Here is a 23772-nt window from a genome sequence, read left to right as displayed (position 1 = left end):
GGAAGCTGTTCTGGATAGCAGGTAGGTCATCGGTTATTGAATAAAATGGGACACACACCATACTGCAGTACCTTTAGGAAAATCAACATAATAAGTTAAATTTTCTTTCTCTTTTACTTTTTTAATGAAGAAAATAATTACCTATAATTGTCTTTCTTTACCTTTCACCCACCCTGTTTCACATCCATAGACATCCTTCTTTTCTTTTCAGAAGTACAGAAGGATTACCAGCTGTTTAACAATGCAAGACTTGGCCAACACAGAAGTAGGTAAGCCCAAAATACACAAACGCAGGAGGCAACCGAGACTGAGACAAAGACCAGGCCTCTGAAAGGCCATTGAAGGAAACATTCTGTCCCATGGAGATTAAGCTGGAACTTCCCAACTCACATATTTGTCAGGAAAGAACAAAGTCATTATGGGGTATTTTAGGGTACAGAAGGCGCTTATGGAATGTTTAGGGGAACGGGTGTGATGAAGGTATATTACAGGTGAAGAAGCACAGGAAAATAGAGAGGCAGTGGTGCAATGGGGCCAGTTCTGTGAAAACAAGCCGCAGGTCCCCACACCTGCCTAACCAACTCCAGATTCCAGATGAACTCTCTGTTCCGTCTCTGTGTGCAGCTAGAGAACTTCCAGCCAGGACAAGTGATCTGGGATCTAGCCTGGGGATCTGCAGAGATTCCGGGCTCAATAGCCAAGTTACCGGGGGAATAAAGGTGTGGAGCAGGTATAGGAGAGACCAGCCTGGGGAGGGCGGCGATGAGCGGAGAGCCGCTCTCGATGGTGTGCAGGGCTGGGTGTTGAGCTGACCCTGCTCAGCGTTCCCAGCTCATGGAGCCGCTCTCGATGGTGTGCAGGGCTGGGTGTTGAGCTGACCCTGCTCAGCATTCCCAGCTCATGGAGCCGCTCTCGATGGTGTGCAGGGCTGGGTGTTGAGCTGACTCTGCTCAGCATTCCCAGCGTATGGACCTCGGCACTGCAGCATTCCAGCTCTGCTGGACAGGGGAGAAGAACTCGCCAAATCCCAAAGCCGCTGGAATGAGCTCCCTTGTGACGTGGTGCAACACCAGGAGCGTTCCAATGGAAAAACATCAGCACAAACATCAAATGCACAACTTTACTGAGAAACTCCGTTTCATTGCAGCTATGGGGGGAAAAGGCACGGCCTGACACGGTGGCAGTTTAGGCCCCTTGAGAACAAGCTGCAGAAGATAGATTTTTTTTTTTTTTATATTTCTTACAAAAACCGCAACTTATTGTTTCCTCGGGTAAATCCTCACAGGAGGCTCGCCCTCTGTTCCGGGGCGGGCCGGGCCGAGCCGCGCTTCCGGCAGGGGGCGGATGTTGGTGTTTGAATCGGCCGTCGGTTGGCGCGCGGCGCGGCTCGGCCCGGTTCGGTCGGGTCCGAGCGGTAAGTGCCGCCCTGGGGGTCTGGGGCGATTCCAGGGCTGCGTGAGCTGCCGGGGCAGGGAGGCGGGAGCCCCCTCCTTGGCCGTGCGGGGAGCCACGTGCGGCAGCCTCCCAGCCGATGCTTTGGGGAGCCGCCGCTGCTTGGCTCCCGCCGCTCGGAGCGGCCGGAGCTCCGGGGGAGCTACCCTAACATGCTCCCTCTGGCCTCCGCGCTCGCGGAACACGGGCGGTGGCACGGGGGGACGCGGAGCGCGGCACGGGAGGGGAGCGGCGCGCGTCGCGCCCAGGACCTGCCGTGGCCCTTGTGCCGGGCGGCGGTGGCGGCTGAGCCCTGCGGGGCGCGGGGGGAGCGCGGCCGCCTGAACCCCGGCCCCGGCTCCTGGGGACGGGACGTGCCGGGAGCGCTGCCCGCCCGCCCGGGGCTGGGCGCCGAGGGACGGGACTTTCTCGGGACGCGGCTCCGGGGAGTGAGCGCGGGGGGACCTGGAGGTCCCGCTGGGTGGAAATTCGGGGTGCACAGGTGGCTTCGGGAGATGTCCTTTGTTCCTGTGCTGGGGAATACGTGTGCGTGATACCGTGCCTCTTGGGGCTTGCTTTGTTGTTTCTTTTTCAGTCTCTAGTTAAAAGAATTGAATCGCGTTACGCTATGGAGCAGTAAAAAAATTACAAAATGTAGCAAATTCTAAACACCCACTCTGAGGACTTTTCTAGCCTGTTTAGGCAAAGTAGATACGTTTTATTTACACCGGTTTTCAAGACACTGGGCGATAATGGGGTCGTTCCTGCCTTGCAAACAGACGGATGCGGAATTGCTTTGTTCCTGCCCCCGAGGACCTATGCAGGGGGCCTTAATGGGTGATCCGCTTATCTTTTAACTTGTAAATTCGAACTTTGGGTTCACTTACCCGAAAGAATTTGAGAAAAGTAGAGGGAATTGGGGGTGATGTAGCGTTTTCTTTTTTCTATTTTCCTGGAGCCTGGGAAAGGTGTGTAGGTGATTTTCTTGTTTCCAGCCGCATATATGCTTTGTCCACCTGTAGGGCTTTCTACCAAAAATAATCTTGGCTTGTGTGGCCGTGTGTAGGCAGTTTCTGTATTGTATTACCGCAGGAGCGTGGGAACGGCGAAACTGACAGTGACCATCCTGGGGAAATCCTGAAGAAGGGGAATGTGTGAGAGCTCTGGGGGTCATTTGCTCCCTCTGTACCTGATTAAGTATAGTTATTCCTCTTTATTTAGAAAAAGGGAAGTGTGTTTCTGGGAAATGAGTGGTCACTTATTTAATCTATCAGTGTGGTGTGTCTTTAGGAATGTTTTAATCTAGTTTAGTAGTGGTGCTTTTTGGTTTGTTTTCCTTTTAGACCGTTTTGTGGCCAAGGTCCTTTGTGCAACTACGCCGGTTCTCAGTGGCATAGAGCACTTGCCTTGTGCCTGAGACTTCTGCCTCCATTTCTTTTTCTTTCTCAATATGCTTCCTTCCCTAGATCTCCAGTAAAATTGCTCCAGTGCTTTATTTGCAATAGTTTAAATTAACCTAAAGTTTGTTCTTGAAGCTGATTTCTGGTAGTCATCAAACCTGTAAATACCGCACCACCGATAGTTGGAGCCTGTCAGGCTTCTGGTTTGACCCTTGGATTTGTTACTGGCTGCTTCCCTGTAGCAAGAGGGAGTTGTCCGCCTGCCTGAGTTCCAGCCGGGGGATGCAGGCCATCACTCTTGGCTTGCAGAACTTAGGTAATGCTTTCTTCAGCTTCCTAAGGGAAGGCAAGTCAAAGGCCTACAGATGTGTTCCTTGGAAGAGTGCTGAGAAAGAATAATCATTTTGATGCTGTGGTGAAGAAACTAGGGATTATTTGGTTTGGGTTGATTTTTTTTATCCAAGGTGGGCTAGGATAGGGTGCATGGTGTGGCACACAGTAAAGGGCAGCTCACGTTGCAAGTTAGATCACTGTTTCTACATAAATTACTTTCTACTTCAGAATGTAAAATACACTGTCCTACATAGTGTAAATTCCCTTGTATGCATGTCCCAGTTTTGGATTCCTCACCTTTTTAGTTTGTGGGGTTTTTTTCCCTTTGGCTTTTTTGTGGATCAAGATTTCTCTGATCCAGGATCCTGCAATTTCTCCAAACAGTGGAGACTATATTCATAGTCACATTGCTACCCAGTTATTTTTTTGTTTTCAAGTTCTTTTTATTCTTTATTTGAGCAGAAGTCAGAGCTATTTCTTAGGTTATCTGTGAACCATTACTTCTGTTGCTTAAAATAAGTAAGAACTCTTCTTTACAAATAAGTTTGTAGATAACTAGCTGTTGCATTGGACTTTTTCTCTTCTGAAAATAAAATGTACTTTGTTTGTTAGTTTGGGGAAACAGGTAAAAGTTGCTATATCTCTCATGCTCTAAGATTTTTTTTCTGGACAATTGCATCCTGCTTTCTGAACCCCTGTCTCCCACAATAACAGTTGAATTATGATATTCTTTTATCATAATACCGCTTTTGGTTTATGGAGTTTATACACTTTCTTTGCAGTTTTGAATAAACATAAAAGAGCTGTATAATGTTCATTTATGCACTGGATGTATTTAATACCTTGTTTCTTTTGCATGACAGCCAGAAGAACTCAGGATGAGCAAAAGGAATAATTTTGATATTCAAAGCACAAAAAGTGAGTAAAGCTTTTATAAAATAATTTCAGAAATACTTAATCTGCATATATAATGCTAGTCATGACTTGTTTTATTCATGCTCAAAGAGTAGATGAGTTTCCAGTAATAAAATTACTGTGTCCAGTTTGAGGCTCTTCAGTACAAGACACACAAGGAGCTCCTGAGAGACTGTGGGAGCTGGACCTGTTTAGTGTGGGGAAGAGAAGGCTGAGAGGGAATCTCATTAACACACATAAATATCTCAGAGGCAGGTGCCAAGAGGGTGGTGCCAGACTCTTCAGTGGTGCCCAGAGACGGGATGAGGGGCAATGGTCATGAATTAAAACACAAGAGCTTCCCCCTCAACATGTGGAAGAGTGGCAGAGCACCGGAACAGGCTGCCCACAGAGGTCATGAACTCCTTCTCTGGAGACATCCAAAACCCACCTGCACAAGGTCCTGTGTCACCTGCTCTAGGTGGCCCTGCCTTACAGGGGGTTGGACCAGATGATCTCCGGAGGTCACTTCCAGCCCTAACCATTATGTGAAATTGTGTTAGAACCACCACTTGTCTCAGGAAATGAAAAAGAAATAACTTACAACTTCTTTAGGTTTGTTTGCTGTAATTAGACTATTTTAAAATAGTGTTTTCTGCAGATGTTTTAAGGAAGTAACCTTGTGAATTTAGCAGCCAAGTCACACTGAGCTGTGTTTGAGATGTACCATTCAGCACTTTCTTAGGCTGAAGCAGTAGCCCTATTGTTACTACTGTGACTGTTCTGAATCTTAGGATATTGTAAATGTATTTTATGCATCTACTGGGAATTAAAGGGAAGCTATTAAAAAGTCCATGGAACTATGATAGTGGGCTAGAAGCTTTGGTAAGTGGGAAGTCCTCAAGGTTTTAGTTAAATGCAGTGTTGTCTCAAATTGTTAAATGTTTTTAAAAGCTGTGGTAGCAACTAGATGACATTTCACATGCACCTGGACATTGTTGGCCATTTCACAATTCTCTTTGGGTGTTTAGGGAAGAATATTTCAATTGGGAGCACAGTCTGCTTGTGAATTTAGCTTGGCTGATAGACCACTACTGAATCAGCAGCTGGTGAAGTATTTTCTTTCTAGTAACTAGAGGAGGAACAAATAGTACATTGTTCTGTATCTATTATAAAATTCAACAATAAAGAAAGGGATATCTACTGTCCTTTATCCAGTAATCTACTTGAAGATGCATGTGATTGAAAGAGGTGAAAGCTACTGCTCTGTAGCTGAGCCATAGCAATTCCAGTACACTCACTGTGCTTATAAACATGATTCTGTATTTTAGTCTGTGTTCTCTGTGGACGGACAGATGACTGCCCTGAAAAGTATGGAGAAAAAAGGACCTATGTGGAATACAATCTCACTGTTCATTATTACTGTTTGGTAAGTGTATGGTAATGATATTTGGGGTTTCTGGTTTATCTGAAAAAAAGGTGCAACAAGTATTTAATACTAATAACCTGTCACGTTTTTGTAATAATTTTGTTGTTGCAAAGCTTGAAATGTGAGCTTTAACTGATAGCCTTGAAAGCTTGTACTTGTCAGGTGCAGCAGATGAAATAAGTAAATCCCAACAAGCCTTTATTCAAAGCTAAATTCTGTTCATGGTCCATTTAAAGGAATTCATTAATTCTCCTAACCTATCATAGCAAATAGCAGTGAAGGTACATGTTAAGACAAAAGGAACAGTTTGCACTTACATATTGCCTCCTATAAGAAAAATGTAGTTTCAAAATTTGAACTGTGAAAATTCCACCCAGTGTGGAAAGTACAGAATTTTTTTTTTTAATTTCTCAATATTTCTTGCTGGCTGTGAGCTGTTCTCTGACATTACACAGAACATTGTAACAACTTAAGTCTTAATTTTCAGTTAAGTTATATGTAACCTGTTGATCATATCAGTATAGTTTCACTGAATAGTACAAGTGTATAATTTAAACAAAGCTATGGCTGTAACTTGAAGCTTTTGTTATCACCCTTGACATTTTCCAAGTTTCATATTCCTAAAGGTATACTTAAATTTCCTCTCAAACTCTAAATTTTTGCAAGTCTTTAAAATAACATTACTACTTCACCAAAAAAAGAAATCTTTTGTTTGTTAATAAATATAATTTGAATTGTTCTCCCCAATTTTAAAATGATTGTCGAGTACCAGAAGTAATGTAGGAGGTATGTTTTCTCAACAAGTTCTTTAAAGAGTGTTGATTGTAGATGATTTAATAGTTTGGACACTGAATCCTTTAAAAACTGAGGAGAGTGGAGGTTTTCTGAAGTTACATAAAGACAGAGAAATTTGATTTTAAATATATTTTAAGCAGCTGTAAGGAAATAGAGGCCATTATACCATGTTAGTGGTAATTTTGTCTCCTATATAAGGCTATATCAAATGATAAGAAAAAATCCTATCCTGATAAACAGGTAGGAAAAGGCATGCATGCAATACTGAGCTTTAGGAGTTAAAAGGTATTTTAACTGCAGGAAGCTCATTGTAGTATCTTTAACATTTTTTGTGTCTACTTCTTTTAAAAATGTGCAAAGCCCTGTGATTTTACTTAAATACAGTGTATGTTATATAAGAAAAGAGTTCTACAAAGAGGCACATTAGTGACAGTTTAATTATTCTTTGCCAAATGTCTCACAGTTGGAAAAATATATTTAATTGGTTTGGGTATGTAATCTTACATTTATTTGAGTACAATATTGATAAAACTAGTTTAAATGGTACTATGTTGACATTATAAAATGAGACTGTAAAGAATATAAACGGCATCAGGTTGTGAAACTCTTCAGTTATTTGAAGACTGTAATGTTGCTGCCTAACTTTAAATTATCATCAAGCTCTTCTGATTTTCCTAGTTACTTGATTCTGTGTTTATTTAAATCTCCTCTAAAGCGAATTACTTTCCCTCTTAGGTGACACTTCAGTACAGTTACTTCCTACTGTGCTTCATTATCTTCACAGCACAATTGTCATTCATATTAACTAAGCTAATTTAATTTTACTTCCTCTGAAGATTTATATGCTGAAAGTAATTGTTTGACAATTATCTGAATAGTCTGTATACTTCAAAAAGGAAGGCAAAATACACTATCTCTGGCCCTACAGTATTATACAATTACTCTGATGTTATGAAATACTTATTTTCATTTTACTGGTTATTGTCATGTCAGACAAAAATGTGTTTTATATCAGATTTTTAATCATTAAAATGTTTCCATGTGAGCTTTTTTAGACTAAACTTCTCTCGTACTTGATAAGCACAGTGTATGTAATTTTAAATCTTTAGATTAGGTGGGTGTTTTGAAATACTTAATTTGTTTTTGTAGTTAATGTCAAGTGGCATTTGGCAGAGGGGTGAAGAAGATGAAGGTGTAGATGGATTTTTGATCGCAGATATTAGAAAAGAAGTAAAAAGAGCTGCAAAACTGGTAAGAATGATGTCTTTGATATTTACAAGGGGAAAAAGGTAACTTTTAAGTGCTCGTAGTACTGCCTGTGGGGTTTGTTTTCTTCCTCCAATGGACAATGTGCTGAACCCATTCAAGCACCTGAACTCTATGTTTAAATAACAAGTGTGTTGGATTTGTGGAAGCCACAAGGAAAAAAACCCTGCAGAAATTGTAATGACCCACCCTTAAGGAGAAGGGAGCACCTAAGATTTTGCTTATTGGGCAAAAGGAGTGACAAAAGTCAGAGGGTCCACTAGAGGTCAGAAAGTTTAATTAGTCATTTACACACGTGGCCTTGGGCTTTGTGGGGGGTACCTTTTTGGGGATAGGTTTCTCCACCCCAAAGGTAGATTTCTTGCCCTCTATGTAAATTAGTTCTCATGAGCAGTCTGTTGTTTCAGGCCTTTCTGGAAGTGAGTTGGAGGGCTTTGGGGTCTAAATCCTACCCCATAGTCTATGTCCACTTCTGCTCCACATTCCTGTGCTTGCACTGTGCTGTGTTGTGGTTCTTTCTCATAGACAAGTGAATCTCTTCTGGGCCCTCTGCTACAGTCAAATCTTCTTTCTCACGGTGTGTCCTGGGTTCTCACCAGCAGTTTGTGTGTGTTACTGCCAGCAGTCCCTGGTTGGCTCCACTGGGGTTGTCAGTGTTTGAGACATGCACATTAGCCCCATGTCTTCTGGGAATCCAGCTCCATGGTCTCACTTTGGTCACAAGAGGGCTTTAGTGACAGTAATTTTCCATCCTGGCTGCAATTTGAATTGGTAACTTTCTTCGAAGCTTCAGTAACGAAAATACTGTTCCACTTGGGTTGTTATTCAGGCAAGAAAACAGTTTCCAAGGCTGTTTGTTATAAAACAGGAACTCATTAGATACCTGTTAGTTTCTGGGAGCAGACAGTGTTTCTGATGAGCCTCAGGAGAGGCTTAGTCTAATGCAGGCTGAGGCCTGGTGAATGTTTCTGAGATCACACTGTGACCTGGATGCTCCATTACAATTCACCCCACAACTGAAGTCAGCTTCCCTGGGCCTCTAGAGTTTGCAACTATTGTTATTCCACAGGTAAGTTCCAGATAAATAAGAGTGAATTAAACTTTCATAATACCTCATGACATTGTGCTGAGCTTGAAGCTGAGAGTAAATAATTTATAGATGCCTATATATAAGCATATATATGTCTATGCCTGTTATAGCTGTATAAACTATAGGTACTGGTAAAATAACTTGTATGTTATCTTACATGTCACAAGACAATATGCATATAAACCAATACATTGTCTGGGAAATAACTGCATATTTTTACTCTTTGTAACAGAGCTAAACCACATTAGTCTTGTCACAATTTTAATCTATTAGCTACTATTCTTTCTTACACTTTTTGTAACTTTTCTATTGGTTTAATTCCTATAATTTTACTTGTATTTAAAATGTTAATATTCTGTTTCCAAAACAAATTATTTCCAGAAATGTAATATCTGTAAGAAAAAGGGAGCTTCAATTGGATGTGTAGCTCCTAAATGCAAACGAAGTTACCATTTTCCTTGTGGGATACAAAGGGAATGCATTTTCCAGTTTATGGAAGACTTCAGGTGAGTTTTGGGGCTTTGTTGTTTTTCCATTTTCAATTTATTATATTTATACAGGAGGTGACTTGGGTTTCTTTCATGGCTTGTTATTGGATAGGCTGATAGTTGCAAATGACATCAGATTATCTAGGAATCAAATACCTGATTTGTGGTAGACATGAAAGTCAAACAGTTACATTGTGTACCTAATAGTTAAAAACTCAATTCGCAACACTTTTAAATACATGACTTTATGCTTATACAAGTAGTTAAGTTGTTTATAAAACTGAGCAGTAAATTCTGAGCTCTGAAATAAACTGCATAATGGTTGATTTGGGTATTTGTTTGCATGTCTCCTGTGCCTTTCTTGAAATGGCAGAGCTTTGGATACCTGTATCTCTCAACAGTCACAAAACAGTGTCTGCCATTTTGTTGTGTTTCCAAGTTTCTCAGAGAGGGACTTCAGGGGAAATGGGCTTACTATCAAATGTCAAAAAATTATTTGTTTTCTTTTACTGTCATCTGTCTAGCATCTTGGCTGTAGTCAAAATACTCTTGAGTGCATTATCCTTCTTGTTGTGAGCTGAGTTTGTAGGGTAGATGGATTGAAGTCTGGCAGGCAGTTAACACAAAACAACTTGCATTACCTCAAGTAGGTGTAAAGGTAAGGCATTTTCAGAAAGGTTTGTTCTAGAGCTGCATTTCTTGGATGTCATAATATGGAATATCCCTTAGGTCAGTAGGGATTAGCCATCCCAGCTGTCTCACCTCCCAGTTCCTTGTGCATCCCTACCCTGCTCACTGGTGGGGAGGGGTGAGAAACAGAAAAAGTCTGGACTGTTCAAGATCTGCTGGGCAATAGCTAAAACATCACTGTGTTATCAACACTGATTTCTTCACAAATCCAAAACATCACCATACAAGTTACTATTAAGAAATTTAGCCTAGCCAAAACCAGTATGTCTGCATTTTTAGCTTGTTGCATAGCACTTACTCATGAAAAATTGATTAATGAATTAATTTTGATGTCTTTAAATTTTATGAAGAAGGTTCTTAAAATGTTGTTTTGTTAACAGAACCATAAATTACTCTTTCTAGATCTTACTGTTGGGAACATAGACCAGTCCAAGAGTTTATGGATAAAGAACCTAGAGGAGCTTCACAGTGCACAATATGCCTGGATTTGGTTGAACATCTTCCAGTGTACACTGTATTGAAAAGTCCTTGCTGTAAAAATGCTTGGTTTCATCGAGAATGCTTGCAGGTAATACAGGTTCTCCCGTTCAGTCTTTTTGCATCCATGGAGATCATAATAGTTAAACATAATGGAACAATTGCTTACTGGTAAGTGTAGGTAGTAGGTATGAAGTATACTAGGTTTGAAGAGCAGTGCTAAAATTGCTTTATGCACACAAAAGGATTTTGAGGTTTTTATGCTATTAATTTTTCTCTCCCTGTGGCCCCTCCATGTTTCTGCATGTTTGATACATATTTCATGCCTTTTGCTACTTTTAGGAACTGAAGTTCAGCAAGTTTCTTGCAAGTCATTATGTGTAGAATCTGAGTGCTAAAAATGTAATTTATCCATCATCAGTTCTCTTTGGCTAAATCCAAGACTAGAAAAAATTATAACTTTCTTTTTGTAAACTTACACTGGATCTGGAGAGGTTACTTACACTGACTGAAAAGGATGGTGCTTTTGTTTATGAATCTTATTCTGGCATATGAGCTCTTTCCTTAAAGGAAGAGAAAATTCTTGCCATTTGCTTTTATGTCAAGTCACATCATAATTGATACCAGCTTTAACACCCATGTCAGGACGGTATCCATGAATGTAATGTGTCTGAATATTAAGACATAATTTATTGTCATATTAAGGATGGTAGTAATTCAATAATTGGTCTGGTTTCTTTGTTGTGTTTTTTGTTTTTTTCTTGGCACAGTATCAAGCTTTGAGTGCTGGGATATTTTTCTTTAGGTGCACAGTATGTAATAACAAGGACAAATTTCAAAATGAAATGTTGAGAATGGGCATACACATTCCAGAAAGGTAAGTAATTTTGTTAATGACTACTCTTGTATGAAAACTTTGATAGGCTGTTATAAACATTTATTTTATTCTACAGAACTTCAGCTATTAATATGTGAAATGTTGGTTCTACCTTCAGTTGTAGAATTGTTCAGTTTGGTAAGGAGTAGCCTGTTTCCTTTTAGATGCGCATAAAAATAGGCAAAGGTGAAATTGGTTCTATCAAACACAAAACAGAAAGCTCTGAAAAGTCACTTTGAATGGCATGATTCAGCTTAAATTCTAAACCCAATTGGAAGATAAAAGCACTTCTTAAATACAATAATTTTTCCTTAACGTAGAGATTGCTAAGAAGTGTATCTTCTGTGTCCAAGTTTAATTATCTGAATTTCTGTCATGGCTGATTACTCAGCCATACAGCTCCTGTCTTCTGCCAAGGGATTGCAAAGGTTATGTTAGTATAATATCTGCTTCCAAAATTCCAAGCTGTTTTTCCTGTTTCTGTCACCTGAAGAGTCTCAAAATATGACAGAAAGAGATCAGAATGATGCTTCTTTGTTAGAAGTATTATTACTTAATAACTATTAGTTTTCAGAGAGCACCATCAATTCCCTCTTGAGACAGAAGCTTAAGATTCTGGAGAGGAGGAAGCGTCAAAATAATTTATGAACTTCACCATACTGGCCTGGAACATTCTGAGTTACCATTCATGAAACCAGTTTCAGTTGTAACTCATGTAGGTTGCCTAAACAAATATCCATGTTTTCTGTGAGAGAAAAAAGAGATGGAGACAGAGCAAATGTGCTGTGTCACTGAAGTCATATGAAAAATAATAAATACTTGAAATCAAAGTTACTTTATGCAAGAAAAAGTCTGTGTTTTATAGTATTATTTTAGTTACTAGACTTCCCCCCCCTTCCCCCTCTCACTTACCTAGAAACCCCCTGTCTGTTACCTAGTACACGACATGATTGAAATATATTCATATGTTTGTTGCATATATCTTTTTCAAAATACCGGGCAACACATTGAAACAATCAGAAATAGAGTTCTGATATCCAATCTTCTGCCTTGTTTACAGGGATGCATCTTGGGAACTTGAAGAAAATGCATATCAAGACTTACTGCATTGTTATCAACACTGTGATGTTAAAAGGTGTCTCTGCAAGAAAGGAAGAGACTATAATGAACCTGATAGGTATGATACTTTAGCAGGAAAGTATAACTTGGGATATAATAGGTTTTTTGACATATTTTTCATTGTTGTGATTTATAATTTTTGTGTACATAAGTGTTTGGGGTTTTTTTGGCATCACATTTTAATGTCAAGCGAACACACTGTCTAGATAGTGTTTTTGTTTTACTCAATATAATCATATTTCAGTACTAAATTTCTCTAACTTCATCTGGTTATAAAAGCCATGAAAACCAAATTAAATGGATTATCAGTTACTTTGTCCTCATTTTTTACAGGCTGAAGTAGAATTTATGCATCAACACAGCATGTACCTAAATTAATGTTGTGTATGTATCATTCAGAGTTTAATTCAGCAATTTATTAAATGTTAACTTCTTGTAAAGGCTATAAGTATTTTATTGTTAAAGTAGTAGACTTAGGTCGTCAGTAGTTTGAATGTTTCCCTAGAGAGCTCTCCTTTAAATGAATTACTATTTGGAAAAGCTGACTGGTGGATACCATAAAACACAGAGGAGTTTGCTGACTAGCAGGATGAGAAGAAGATAGTGCTTGCAATCTGTTGACTTCAGAACAGAGGAGTACTAATAGCCTCACTCAGTGCAAGCTGCTGGAACATGAGTAGCTTTTTTTTCTTATTGCAGCCAGTTATGAGTATATCTTGTGTGAAGAAAGTCTCCTTAATTAGAATCAGTTCTGCCAGACTGATAAAATTATGCTTTATTGGTTTAGTGTCAGGAGTGCCCTTATGATTAGTCTTTGTTTTAACTAGCCTCATTCTTCTGTCTAATTCTAAATATCGAAGTTTTTCCTTTTAGTAAATGGGAAATTCAGCGTTGCCAGTACTGCGGTTCTCGTGGGACTCATTTGGCCTGTTCATCTCTGAAGGCATGGGAGCAAAACTGGGAGTGCATGGAATGCAGAAGTATCTTTGCAAAATCAGGTGAAGTTATGGATGTGACAGTGATTTCTTAAATGATAACTTCAGGTTATATAAGCATATTTTGCAACTAGAAAATTCATTAATTAATAAATTGTAATCCTACAGGGAAGTATAGCAAACGGAAAAAGCGTGCTTTGTCTGCCTCTGAAAATTCAAATGGAACACCTTGTTTGCTGGAAGAGCCACCTCCAAAGTCCCCTCGGCAGTCATCTGGATCTCCACGCAGTTTTCTACTCCAGTGTGTAATTTTCTGTTTTCTCACAGAAATTGATCATTGCCCTAAGATAATACTTAAACATGAGGAAATGATGGCTTATTCCATAGGAATTAAATAGCAAATCAAATTAAATTTAGAATAAAAAATTTAGTGATTGAAGTTTTCTGAGTAAGCCATGAACTCTGTAAGTTTGCTATAGTTATTTGAATTTGGTGGCATGTAAACCATTTTTTAGTTTGGTAAAGATAGATCCTTGTTAAAGGAATTTCAACAATTTAGTGGTAACTTAAGAATATACAAATGGCAAAGCTTTAAGTTTGCTTATTGGAATTTTTTCCATTTTAATAGTGTTCTAGAAGTCTGACTTAAAGACAGATGTTCATAATAATGTTTTCCTCTGCTGTTTTCAAGTTTGTAAGAACTAATATTTTAGTTTTTACTTACTGTGTCAGTCAGGGCTTTCATCTGATGTATTAGATGCAGCTAAAAACACATCCTAATTAGTCCACGGTGTAATAAAATACAGAATCATTATTTTCAAAATTGTAGTTCAGGCACTGGTGGACTTCATGGAAATGGAGATACAAATGAGATTCAGTACTGATTTAGGGGGAAACTATACTGCTACCTTGAAATAGGAAGTGTTCATGCATTCTTCAGTTGTATCTTCTTAAAATACTGTTTTGACTTCTAGATCACCAAAGATAATGTGCCAGAACTTGTCACCTTGCTCACACCTAGAACAGCCAGCATCCAACAGAGTGACAGTGTCCCCATCTCCAGTGATGTCAAACTGGAACTGGTCCCTGAGGCACAAGTATTCCTTCTATTTTTCTTATTTTGAAGAGTAATCTAGCACACGGCTTTTTACAGTATTTCCTACAGACTGTGTGTGTGTGTGTGTGTGGTTTTGTGTATATACAGTATCTATACGTATCTGTGTGTATATACAGTATCCATATATATTTCTCTGTGTGACTCTATACAGTATGCCTATATATTTGTGTGTGTATATGTATATAGTCAGTCAAAAATGAGATGACTTTACACGTAAAATCAGAAGTCATAGCTTGAGAAAGGCTTCTGCTGTTTATAAATGCTAGAGGGGTATGAGGGGAAAAGAATGAAACGTACGGAGAGTTTTTAGGTTAGGTGGTAAGGGGGTCAAAACCCAGAAATGCATATTTGTCCTTACTGATGCATGGCTAAACATTCTTTAGAAAATAGGGAATTAAAAGAATCCTAATTGCTTTCTTCTAATTAGATAGGTCCTAAATTTTTAATGTTTTTGTATTTGTATCATATGAATACTTCGTGACTGTACTAAAGTCAGTGCTAAAACAGCATGTTTTAATATAGAATATTCAGTTTGAGGACATAAAATTCATTATCTTCTTGTGAGTAGTTAATTTATGTATTCTACCTTATGTGTTAAAAATTCTGATAAGCAAATAAGGTGTTTCTAGTACATATGGTATTTGAGATAGTTTTGGTTGGAAGCTCATAAACAAAACATCTTGTTTTTTTTAATGAGAATTTTCTTCCCTCTCAAATATACTTTTTTTATTATAGTGATGATTGTTCTAGTTTGGTTGCAAAATATCTGTAAGACAAAATTATAAACTTCAATTTCTTACTTGTTTCATTCTGTTTAAATGTCAACCCGTGTGATGATGGCTTGGTACTGTGTTGGAGTCACTGAATTAAGACAATCACTATTTGATTTATGTCAGGGTAATTATTTCACCCTCTTTTTTCAGTTCTTAGAGGTATTCTAAAACTTCCCACTATAGTGTTAAAATTTTTTAAATATATACTAAATGTTTTACTGATATAATTCAGGCAATACCTGAATGTGCCACAGTGTTCAAAGAAGTGTTCTTCTTAATATACTATTTAAATATTTTTTGTGTAACTGTTGTTAATTACGAATCATAGATTTAATCTGAGAATACATGCAATTTTCTTGTAGGTATTTAAGACAGCAAAGAAAGGAAGTTTGTAATATACTGAAGGAGTTAAAGGTACAAGTTCAAACAAAAACAACAAGACTTAACATCAATGCAGAAAATATTTGGAGTAGTGCTTTAAAAGGATTTAGACAGCGCATCTTCAGTCCTACAAACACTATTGAAGTAAATTTCTCAAACTGCAAAAATAGATCGAAGACAAATACTTCTTCTGCATCAAAACACCATTTCTTCCAAGTATTAATGCTTCACCTTCAGAATTCATCATTGTTTGAGGGCTCTTTTGGAAAGAACTTGTCCCTTGATTTTCAAGGTAATTAGTTGCTTTATTCAAAAGCGAATTGAGAAGTGTATAACTTAAAATATTTTTTAATCTTTATCCAGTATGAGCATCAGTTCACAAGTATAGTCCTGAAGGATAAAAATTGGGGATTGATTTTTTTATTTTTTCAATTCTAAAGAGGGATGGTGTGTGGATTTGTAATTTTAAAAATTTGGGTTGGTTGGAAAAGTCGACTACAACCATTGAAAAACAGCATATAACTAGACTTGGAACTTTTTAGTTAGTGTATTTGTTTTCTTGAATTTAATTTCTGTCTTTCTGTCTCGCTTTCTCTGCTAATTATTTTCATTTCCTCAAATTTTTAGAGCATTATTTCTCATAGTGTGCTTCCAAAAGACCCCAAGTTAGCTTCTTTGAGTTCTTATGCTTCAGAATTAAATATGGGTTTGGTGTAAAGTGGAAGTTACATCTCCCAATCCTTGATAGTGGCTGAAGAGCTGGTGTAAAAGAATGTGGTACTCCTATGTAAAAATATGGTCTTATAGTTTAAACTGTCAGAAGATAGCAAAAGTCATTAAGAAAAAACAGTACTATGACATTTTCTACTAAAAAATGATCAAAAATAATTTCTATGCATCTAAATAAACATACATTTTTATTTGCAGCTTTAAAAGAAAATCTTTATTTTGAAGCTGGTAAAATGATTGCTGTTTCTCTGGTTCATGGTGGTCCACCTCCTGGGTTCTTTTCCAAAACGCTGTTCAAATGTCTTGTCTATGGTCCAGAGAATGCGAAGCCAGTTTTGGAAGATGTTGCTGATGCTGATGTAGCACAAACAGTAAAAATGGTAATATGCAATAAGTTTCTTTTTATTTCTTGCTCAAGACTATATTTGGAGATAGAGAAGGACTTACTGAATATAAATTATGTTGAAATTAAAAGGTTTATTTTTCAGAAATGTTTACTACACGTGTGTATACATAAGTGCCTAACTTATCTTTTTATGCAGATAAAGTATGCAAATAGTCTGTCCAGCCTACAGTCTACACTACAGGACTGCTGTGAATTCCTCACTGCTGCTGGCTGTTTTAGACCTGTAACAGCTTTGTGTGATAAGAACATGCTGGTGAATGACATACTGATCTATCATGTAATCAAGAGAATTACTTTACCCCTAGAAAGGTTTGTTTTGCTTGAGTTTTCAAACTTCTTGGTTCTTCTCCTCACTGCAGCTCTAAATAATACGTTGCTAAAACTAACTCTCAGGTATTCTTACTCCATTTATACCACTGAAGTGTACTGTAATTTTCAGTTGTTTAAGTAGCAGCTGTTAACTAAGTAGTTAAACTGAAAAACTTTTTTCTCTACATATCTGCTCTTACTTCTCCTTGGTCACGTTACATTCCCTTTTCAACCTTATGAAGGAGGCGGATTCACAGTTTTTAAGCTACAGCATCACAAAGACCTTTGCACTGTTAAATTTCTCTAGCTTATGTTCAATTCTAATTCAGAATTGCTCGAATTTAGAATCTTTGTTTTAGAAATGTTTAACATATGTTTAGAATTCAAATGAGTTTTCTAGAGTTCTAATTAGGGAGTTGGTGTGTGCTATTAGGAGTGCAATACTCTAAACAAGTGCAAATTGGCCTGCTTAGAATATAAGCATTGCATTGATGTTTCTGTGAGATAGTGATGACCTCATGAGCTGGAAAAGTTGCAGCTCTTGACTGTTCTTTGATTGGTCTCTGGCCTTACTTCCAATTCGCATTCTTCATCTGCTCAGTAAAAATTTATTGGATGCTAATTTTTCCAACAAGCATAGCCTGATTTAAATTTCACATATAGTATTACCTCTGACAAATTTGATTACTCTGTCTCAAAGAGCTATGAAAACTGATTCTTAATATGAGGATTTTTTTAAATGAAGGTCGGAAGAATTTAGTCCTTTAGTTCAAGGCCCTCTGGCATGTTTGAACAGTCTATATCATATTTTTAAATTAGTGAGTTAAACAGTAAAACATAATAATTAGTGCATTTAAACAAATGCACTAATTCAAACACTTAAATATTAAGTTAACTTGAAACACCATGAGGTAGTGGAGTTTAGAGCATTTAAGAGATGGGCTTAAGGTGGGCATAAGAGAGTAGAACAAGAAATTACTTGTCCCTATAAAGGACTAGAGAGTTGGTTATTTTAGCTGTTAAATGTCCTGTGCCAGTGGGCACCACTGAAAAGAGCCTGTCTCTGACCTTCTATCTCTTCAGATATTTCTACATGTTGAGATTCCACCTGAACCTTCTCTTCTCTAGGCTGAAGAGTCCCAGCTCTCTGAGCCTCTCAAGGGTTATGCTGTAGTCCCTTAATCTTTCTAGTCACCCTTTGCCAGAACCTGGCACTGCACACAGCACTTAAAGTGTGGCCTTACTGCTACTAAGCAGAGGAAAAAGATCACCTCCCTTGAGCTGCTGGCAACACAGTTCCAGTACAGCCCAGCATGCTGCTGTCTGCATTTGTCACAGGCAGAAATAACAGCACATGCAAACTTGCAAAAGCCAAGCAAAGGCTATCTTATAAGAGAACTCATTTTGTCTATGGACAAGGAATTTAGGCTGTTTTCCAAAGAGCTATTTGTAAGAAAGAGAATTGCTGTGTTTTCTTACTAAAGTTAAAAATATGCCTTGTACATACAGTCAAGTACCAGGAAATAAGGTTAGTTTCTACATATCATTGGTATTTCTTTCATCTCCCCAAAAAGCTCTACAGAAACATTTAGATTGTTAAAATGAGACTTAAATGCATTTCCCAAGATAAAATGGGAGTACTATGTAACCTTCTTGACAAGATTTAGAGACTGGAGATGGGGAAGATTTATTATATCCCATCTTGCAGAGTTCTGATGCATTGTCACTCTTTTTTTATCCCCCTCTCCTAGTTTTAGGCAGGGTTTGAAAACGCTTGGTGTTCTGGAGAAAATGCAAACGCACCCAGATGTGTTCTCTAGCATATTCTGCTACAAACCTGAAAGACTTTCAGCGGAAACTGTTTACAATCTCTTTACAATCCATTCCTCATCAGATGTAAATAAAGTTGAAGGTGCTGATTTTTGGATGGGCTATTTGCAAGATGTGGAAAGTAAGTTTTGGTTTGGTTTCTTTTTTGGTTTTTTGTTTGTTTGTTTGTTTGTTTTTAAATGAAAAAATCTTCCCCTTCCCTGTCCAGGTTATTTAGTTGCTGGTATACATACAGAATTTGATTTTTAGATTTCAGTGATGTAAATAAATCAAGGTTTTGTAGTCACTGTCAGTTCCTAATTGTTCCTTCTTCCCCCTTTTTCTTACTAATTAGAATTTCTCAAACTGTTGCCCAGACCTTTAGAGTGGTTAATATCTGAAAGATTGTCCCTTGGATTCTTGTGAATTTAAATATGAAAATCCAACACACAACCTAAGTGATACAGAAAAATCCTTTATTAGATAGATTGTCTGAAATCTTAAAGACCTCTGTTTCCTATGTTTTGCTTGCAGAAGAGATTTTTGTATTCACTTAAGATTTTTCAGAAGTAACTGAAGTGAGATTTTCTTGCTAAACTTTTTCTTAGGTAGCCATATAACTGCATATTTATTCAGCATATTGATTTGATTTCATATGGGGTTTTTTTCCCCTTAGCACTTAACATGTGGGGTAATGGCTAATGTGTAATAGACAATCAGTGATAAAACTTAATCCTTTTCTTTTAGGTGGTGACTCTGTAGTGACATTGGAGGATATTCTGCTCTTTGTAACAGGCTCCTCTTATATACCAGCCATTGGTTTTGATCCTGAACCTACTATTAAATTTTTACATATAAGGTATCCCATTGGAAACAGACTTCTTAATTGCTTAGAGCTTCCTAGAACAAAGACGTATCAGCAGTTCAAAAATAAAATGGAGCTCACCATCAGAAACACACTAAGAGTTGAAAGGGAGTAAGTATTTTTGCTATTAAACTGAATGTTGGAAACTTGAGTTTTCTGCGGGAACATCTGCTTTCCGTTTGCTACTGTATTTTTGGACAACATGCTTTTAGTATTTTCTGACCTTTCCTCCAAAATTATGCTAAAAGTTGTTATGAGATGGAAAACAATTATCAAATTTAAAAAAGCCTTTATCTCCTGAAAAATTTTCCTTTTGAAGTTGACCTTAAGAGTCCTACATCTCGTGCAGAAGTAGTTTAAATGTTAGCTTTTGCTGTAGACAGGTATGAAAAACACACTCTGTAACAGGCAAGTATGTGGATTGTATCAAATACTTAAGTAACTTATTTGTCAAAAACAAGCCAAGTACATTTTGAAGATAATTGCTGTATAGAGTTGTCTTGCATAAAACTGTGATGCAGTTCTTCAGTAATTGTTTTGTATTGATTCATTTATGTTCTTATGGAAGGTCTGGAGAAAACCGCTAAAATAATTCAGTGCAAGAACAAAATTTGGTTGAACATGTGTCTCTGTTTTTAACCAAGATCTTTGACATTTGCACATTTCTGCATTCTACTGTCATACATTAATTTTTAATTACACATAGAGCCAAAATAGTAAAAACCAGAAGGAAATCTTGAACATGCAACAATACCTGGTCTTTCAAAGTGAAATATAGGAGTTAGACTTAATGTTTTAAAGTATGAAAGAACAAAAGTTTGTTGCTCATTAGAGCATATAAACTTGTCCTCCATTTAAGTATTTTCATTCAACCATGCACTAAAACTCTTTGTTAAACTAAAGGCAGTCGACCATCAAGCTTGTCTGGGCCTGATGCTTTTCTAGCTTTTATTCTAAATTCTTCCAGTTCAGTCATAGGCACATTCTGAGCACTGTATAAAATATATTTCAGTGCTGCAGTAATTTGTGCAAATGGCTGGGCCATTAAGCTGTAAAATATAAGTCATGAAATTCCCATACAGCAATACTTTAATGTTACTAATGCAAAAACTATGACATTAAAAGGACATTTAAATACATTATTTTTAAATGTATGCTGCTCTCTGTTTTTGAAATTATACTATTTCCCTCTGTTTTGACTGCCTGTGCTATATGTCCTTAACATAAGCTGTGCTATACATGTAATACAGATACATGCATCTGTCTATGTATGCACATTATTCAAAATACTGGAAAATAATTATATACTTTTTTATTAATATAGCTTGGTTTGAATTGAAAATATAAGCAGAATTGCTTTACATTTGAATTCTTTGGCAAGAAAGTACATCCACAGTAATTATAAATGGATAGGTGCTTCTGCAAAAATAATAGAAAGTCTAAGGAAATCATTGCAAGTCCTTATAGATATTTTTCATTACTAATGCCTAAAACAATCTAATCTCATCAGTCTTGTCATTATAAATTTAAGACTATTAGAAAGTAAGACAAGATTTAGAGTGGTTTTTGCTTGTTGGCCAAAAGCATATTCAAGTCTCCTTTAAAAGAAACATATCATCTCTTGGAGAATGTAATTTGGCTTTTTTATATACTAAGCATTTTCTCAGTGTCTTCTCCAATAATATTTTGTGTTTCTGATCTTTGCATAATTTTTGACTCTCATTATGTCAATAAATTCTTCTAGTCTTAGCATTCCCAATGGTCTGTTACCATTACAGTGAGAGTGGTTTGGCACAAATTTGTTTACATAATAAAGATTCATGTTGTATGTTTGTATTTTTCAAATATAATTACTTTCCTGCAAATATCATATTATACTTTAAAAATGGGTGCAGTATTTGTTTTTCTTGCCTAGCTAATGATGAATATGTTCTCTAATGTTATTCTTCCATATGAGAAGTACAGATTTTACAAAAGTAGCAAGCAGAATGTGAGTAATTTTAAAGGATGAGGACTTTTGGTACCTGCAGTGGCAAGAGAAATTGTTCAGAACCTGGACCTAAATAAACAGCATTTTAAAACCTTCAGTGGGGAAAGAAGTAATAAAACAATGTGAACATAAGGCTTCAAAACATACCTGAGATTACAAAAATAGAGTTCACACCTTTTATTGCTTATAACTTTTGAACTCAGCAGTTAAAAGGCTTTTATATAAAGGCAAAACTAACTTATATGCCAGATATAAAAAATGTCAACTTTAAAACGATCTTGCACAGATTTTGTTCCCATTGTCCTGAACGGGTACATGTCAGTGTCAGACAAGTTGTCTTCCCTTTTCTATTGATTTGATCAGCTCTATCTAGACACTCCAATACAATACTTCATATATTCAAGTGGTATTCCTGAATGCTGCTATGGAAAGCAATTTCCTCATTTTCAGCATTTCTATAGACCAGTCATAAATTCTTTTGAACTGTTCATTAGAATTCCATTGAATAAGCTAACTTCCAAACACAGAATTGTATCCCTTGTCTTGACATTGTAGAAACAATTTATATAGTTATAAGGACCCTATATTTTTTATTGTTGTAGCAGATCATTGAAGTGCAATATTATGGGGTAGTTTTCATTTTACATAAATATAGCCTGAGGCATACCTTGAAATTAGGGAGGCTACTTACTTTCAGTATTTCTGTAACACAGGGAGAATAATTGTGTACACATCAATGTATAAAATATATTATAGACAGTGCTTCTTTTATAAGATTTGTCAGCATCATGAAAGAACTATTGCAGTCCTTTTTGTGTTTGGCCAAAGAACTTCACCTCACAGTTTCTGCATCAAACCTTTAGTTTCCATCTGGAATTAGCACATCAAATAAGCTATTTGTTTTCTAGAGTGATAATTTTCTGCTAAACTGTAATATATTAGTATCAGTGGGTTTAGTATGGTCTCCTTAATAATGTAGATAGAATAAAAAAACCATCGTCAAGTATTTTAGCTCTATGTCTGAAAAACCAAGGAATAAGAAATCTGTGACTTGCTTTTTTGCCCATTCAGAGGATGCTTACCAGAAAAAGCTGTTAGGTTTTTTAACTGAATGAAAAGTGAAATATAGTCCAAAGGAGAAAAAATTTCTTTGTACTACAAGTCTAAACCATTGTGTGCTGCACCTTTGATTATCTTCATTAAGATGTTATGTCCTGGAATTTGAAAACATGAGAATTTTGAATTAATTCACGTTCACATTCTGTATATGCAAAAAAATCTACTTTAAATAAAATTGCAACATACAAGCCTACAAAATATGCCTTTCAAGTATATTTTGAATCTGTTTTATATGGTAAAACATTTTAAAGATCAAACTTTTCTGTTTCTTACCTAAGGGAATATCTAATAGGAAAAAAGAAAAATAAAATGCAAAAACTTTTAATGTGTCAAATCATATGTATACAGAAAATCATTTTCAAAATGTTAATGTTTGTAAAAAAACTATAACCAACCTGCTGATTTTGTATTACATAAACAATGATATTTTTAAAGTTATGGTATTTAGAATGTTATGCAATATACTGTAATTTTGTAAATTTTTTTAGCTCTAACTTGAACTCTGCAGGATCAGTGCCTAAACTCTGTTGCATCTTCAAGCAATATTTTGTAGCATCAGTGTTGAATAATCAGTAATTGTGGGAAATACCGTGTATATGTGCAAAGTGCAATAAAAGGTTAAATACGTAGCTTCCGTGTTTTTATTTTGTTGATTTATGGATTTTAGCTCTAGAAGTGTTATCACTATTTTCTATAGTTTCATCTGTGTACTTGTAGATTTACACAAATGTTTATCCGTGGTATCCAAAGCTGAGCTGGGGCAAGGCGGCTCTTTCCCGGGGGGATTGCTGTAGGGGCACGAAGGCAAGGGGCCTGCGGGTATGTGCCATGTGAGGCAGAGGGAAGGAAACTTCTAACTGTTCTCCATTACGGTAACTCACTAAAACTACATGACTTTATTTCTAGCTAGATCCTTGGTTTTGAAACATCAGTCCTTCCGTTTAGTCATGAGGTGGTCGTATCAAAACTGTTTCAGTTATTTCTTCTTGCAACTTCAGTCCAAGAGCATAACCTACCACCTACTCCACAGAAAAGCGGTGCCAAAGAGCG

The 23772-nt window shown here is 37.1% G+C and overlaps 1 protein-coding gene across 3 annotated transcripts; it reads left to right on the top strand.

Annotated features, from left to right (window-relative positions):
* The first annotated feature begins 241 nt into the window (after positions 1 to 241).
* Positions 242 to 23351, top strand: G2E3 (G2/M-phase specific E3 ubiquitin protein ligase). Of its 3 annotated transcripts, none has more exons than XM_071426975.1 (16): positions 242 to 269; positions 4028 to 4082; positions 5390 to 5487; positions 7432 to 7533; positions 9020 to 9144; positions 10219 to 10384; positions 11064 to 11170; positions 12231 to 12347; positions 13163 to 13287; positions 13393 to 13525; positions 14199 to 14321; positions 15477 to 15787; positions 16423 to 16604; positions 16767 to 16939; positions 18691 to 18890; positions 19496 to 23351. In XM_071426975.1, the coding sequence occupies exons 2-16, from the start codon at positions 4043 to 4045 to the stop codon at positions 19726 to 19728; spliced, it is 2235 nt and encodes a 744-aa protein (XP_071283076.1). In that variant the 5' UTR covers positions 242 to 269; positions 4028 to 4042; the 3' UTR covers positions 19729 to 23351. The 3 variants fall into 3 exon arrangements, with proteins under 3 accessions (XP_071283076.1, XP_071283077.1, XP_071283075.1); XM_071426976.1 differs by lacking the exon at positions 242 to 269 and adding an exon at positions 1226 to 1414; XM_071426974.1 differs by lacking the exon at positions 242 to 269 and adding an exon at positions 3043 to 3147.
* Positions 23352 to 23772: the final 421 nt, after the last annotated feature.

Source organism: Agelaius tricolor, unplaced genomic scaffold, assembly GCF_023055355.1.
Source record: "Agelaius tricolor isolate 1412-34295 unplaced genomic scaffold, bAgeTri1.0.p SCAF_5, whole genome shotgun sequence".
Lineage (NCBI taxonomy): Eukaryota > Metazoa > Chordata > Aves > Passeriformes > Icteridae > Agelaius > Agelaius tricolor.
This window is presented reverse-complemented; position numbering and strand designations above follow the sequence as displayed.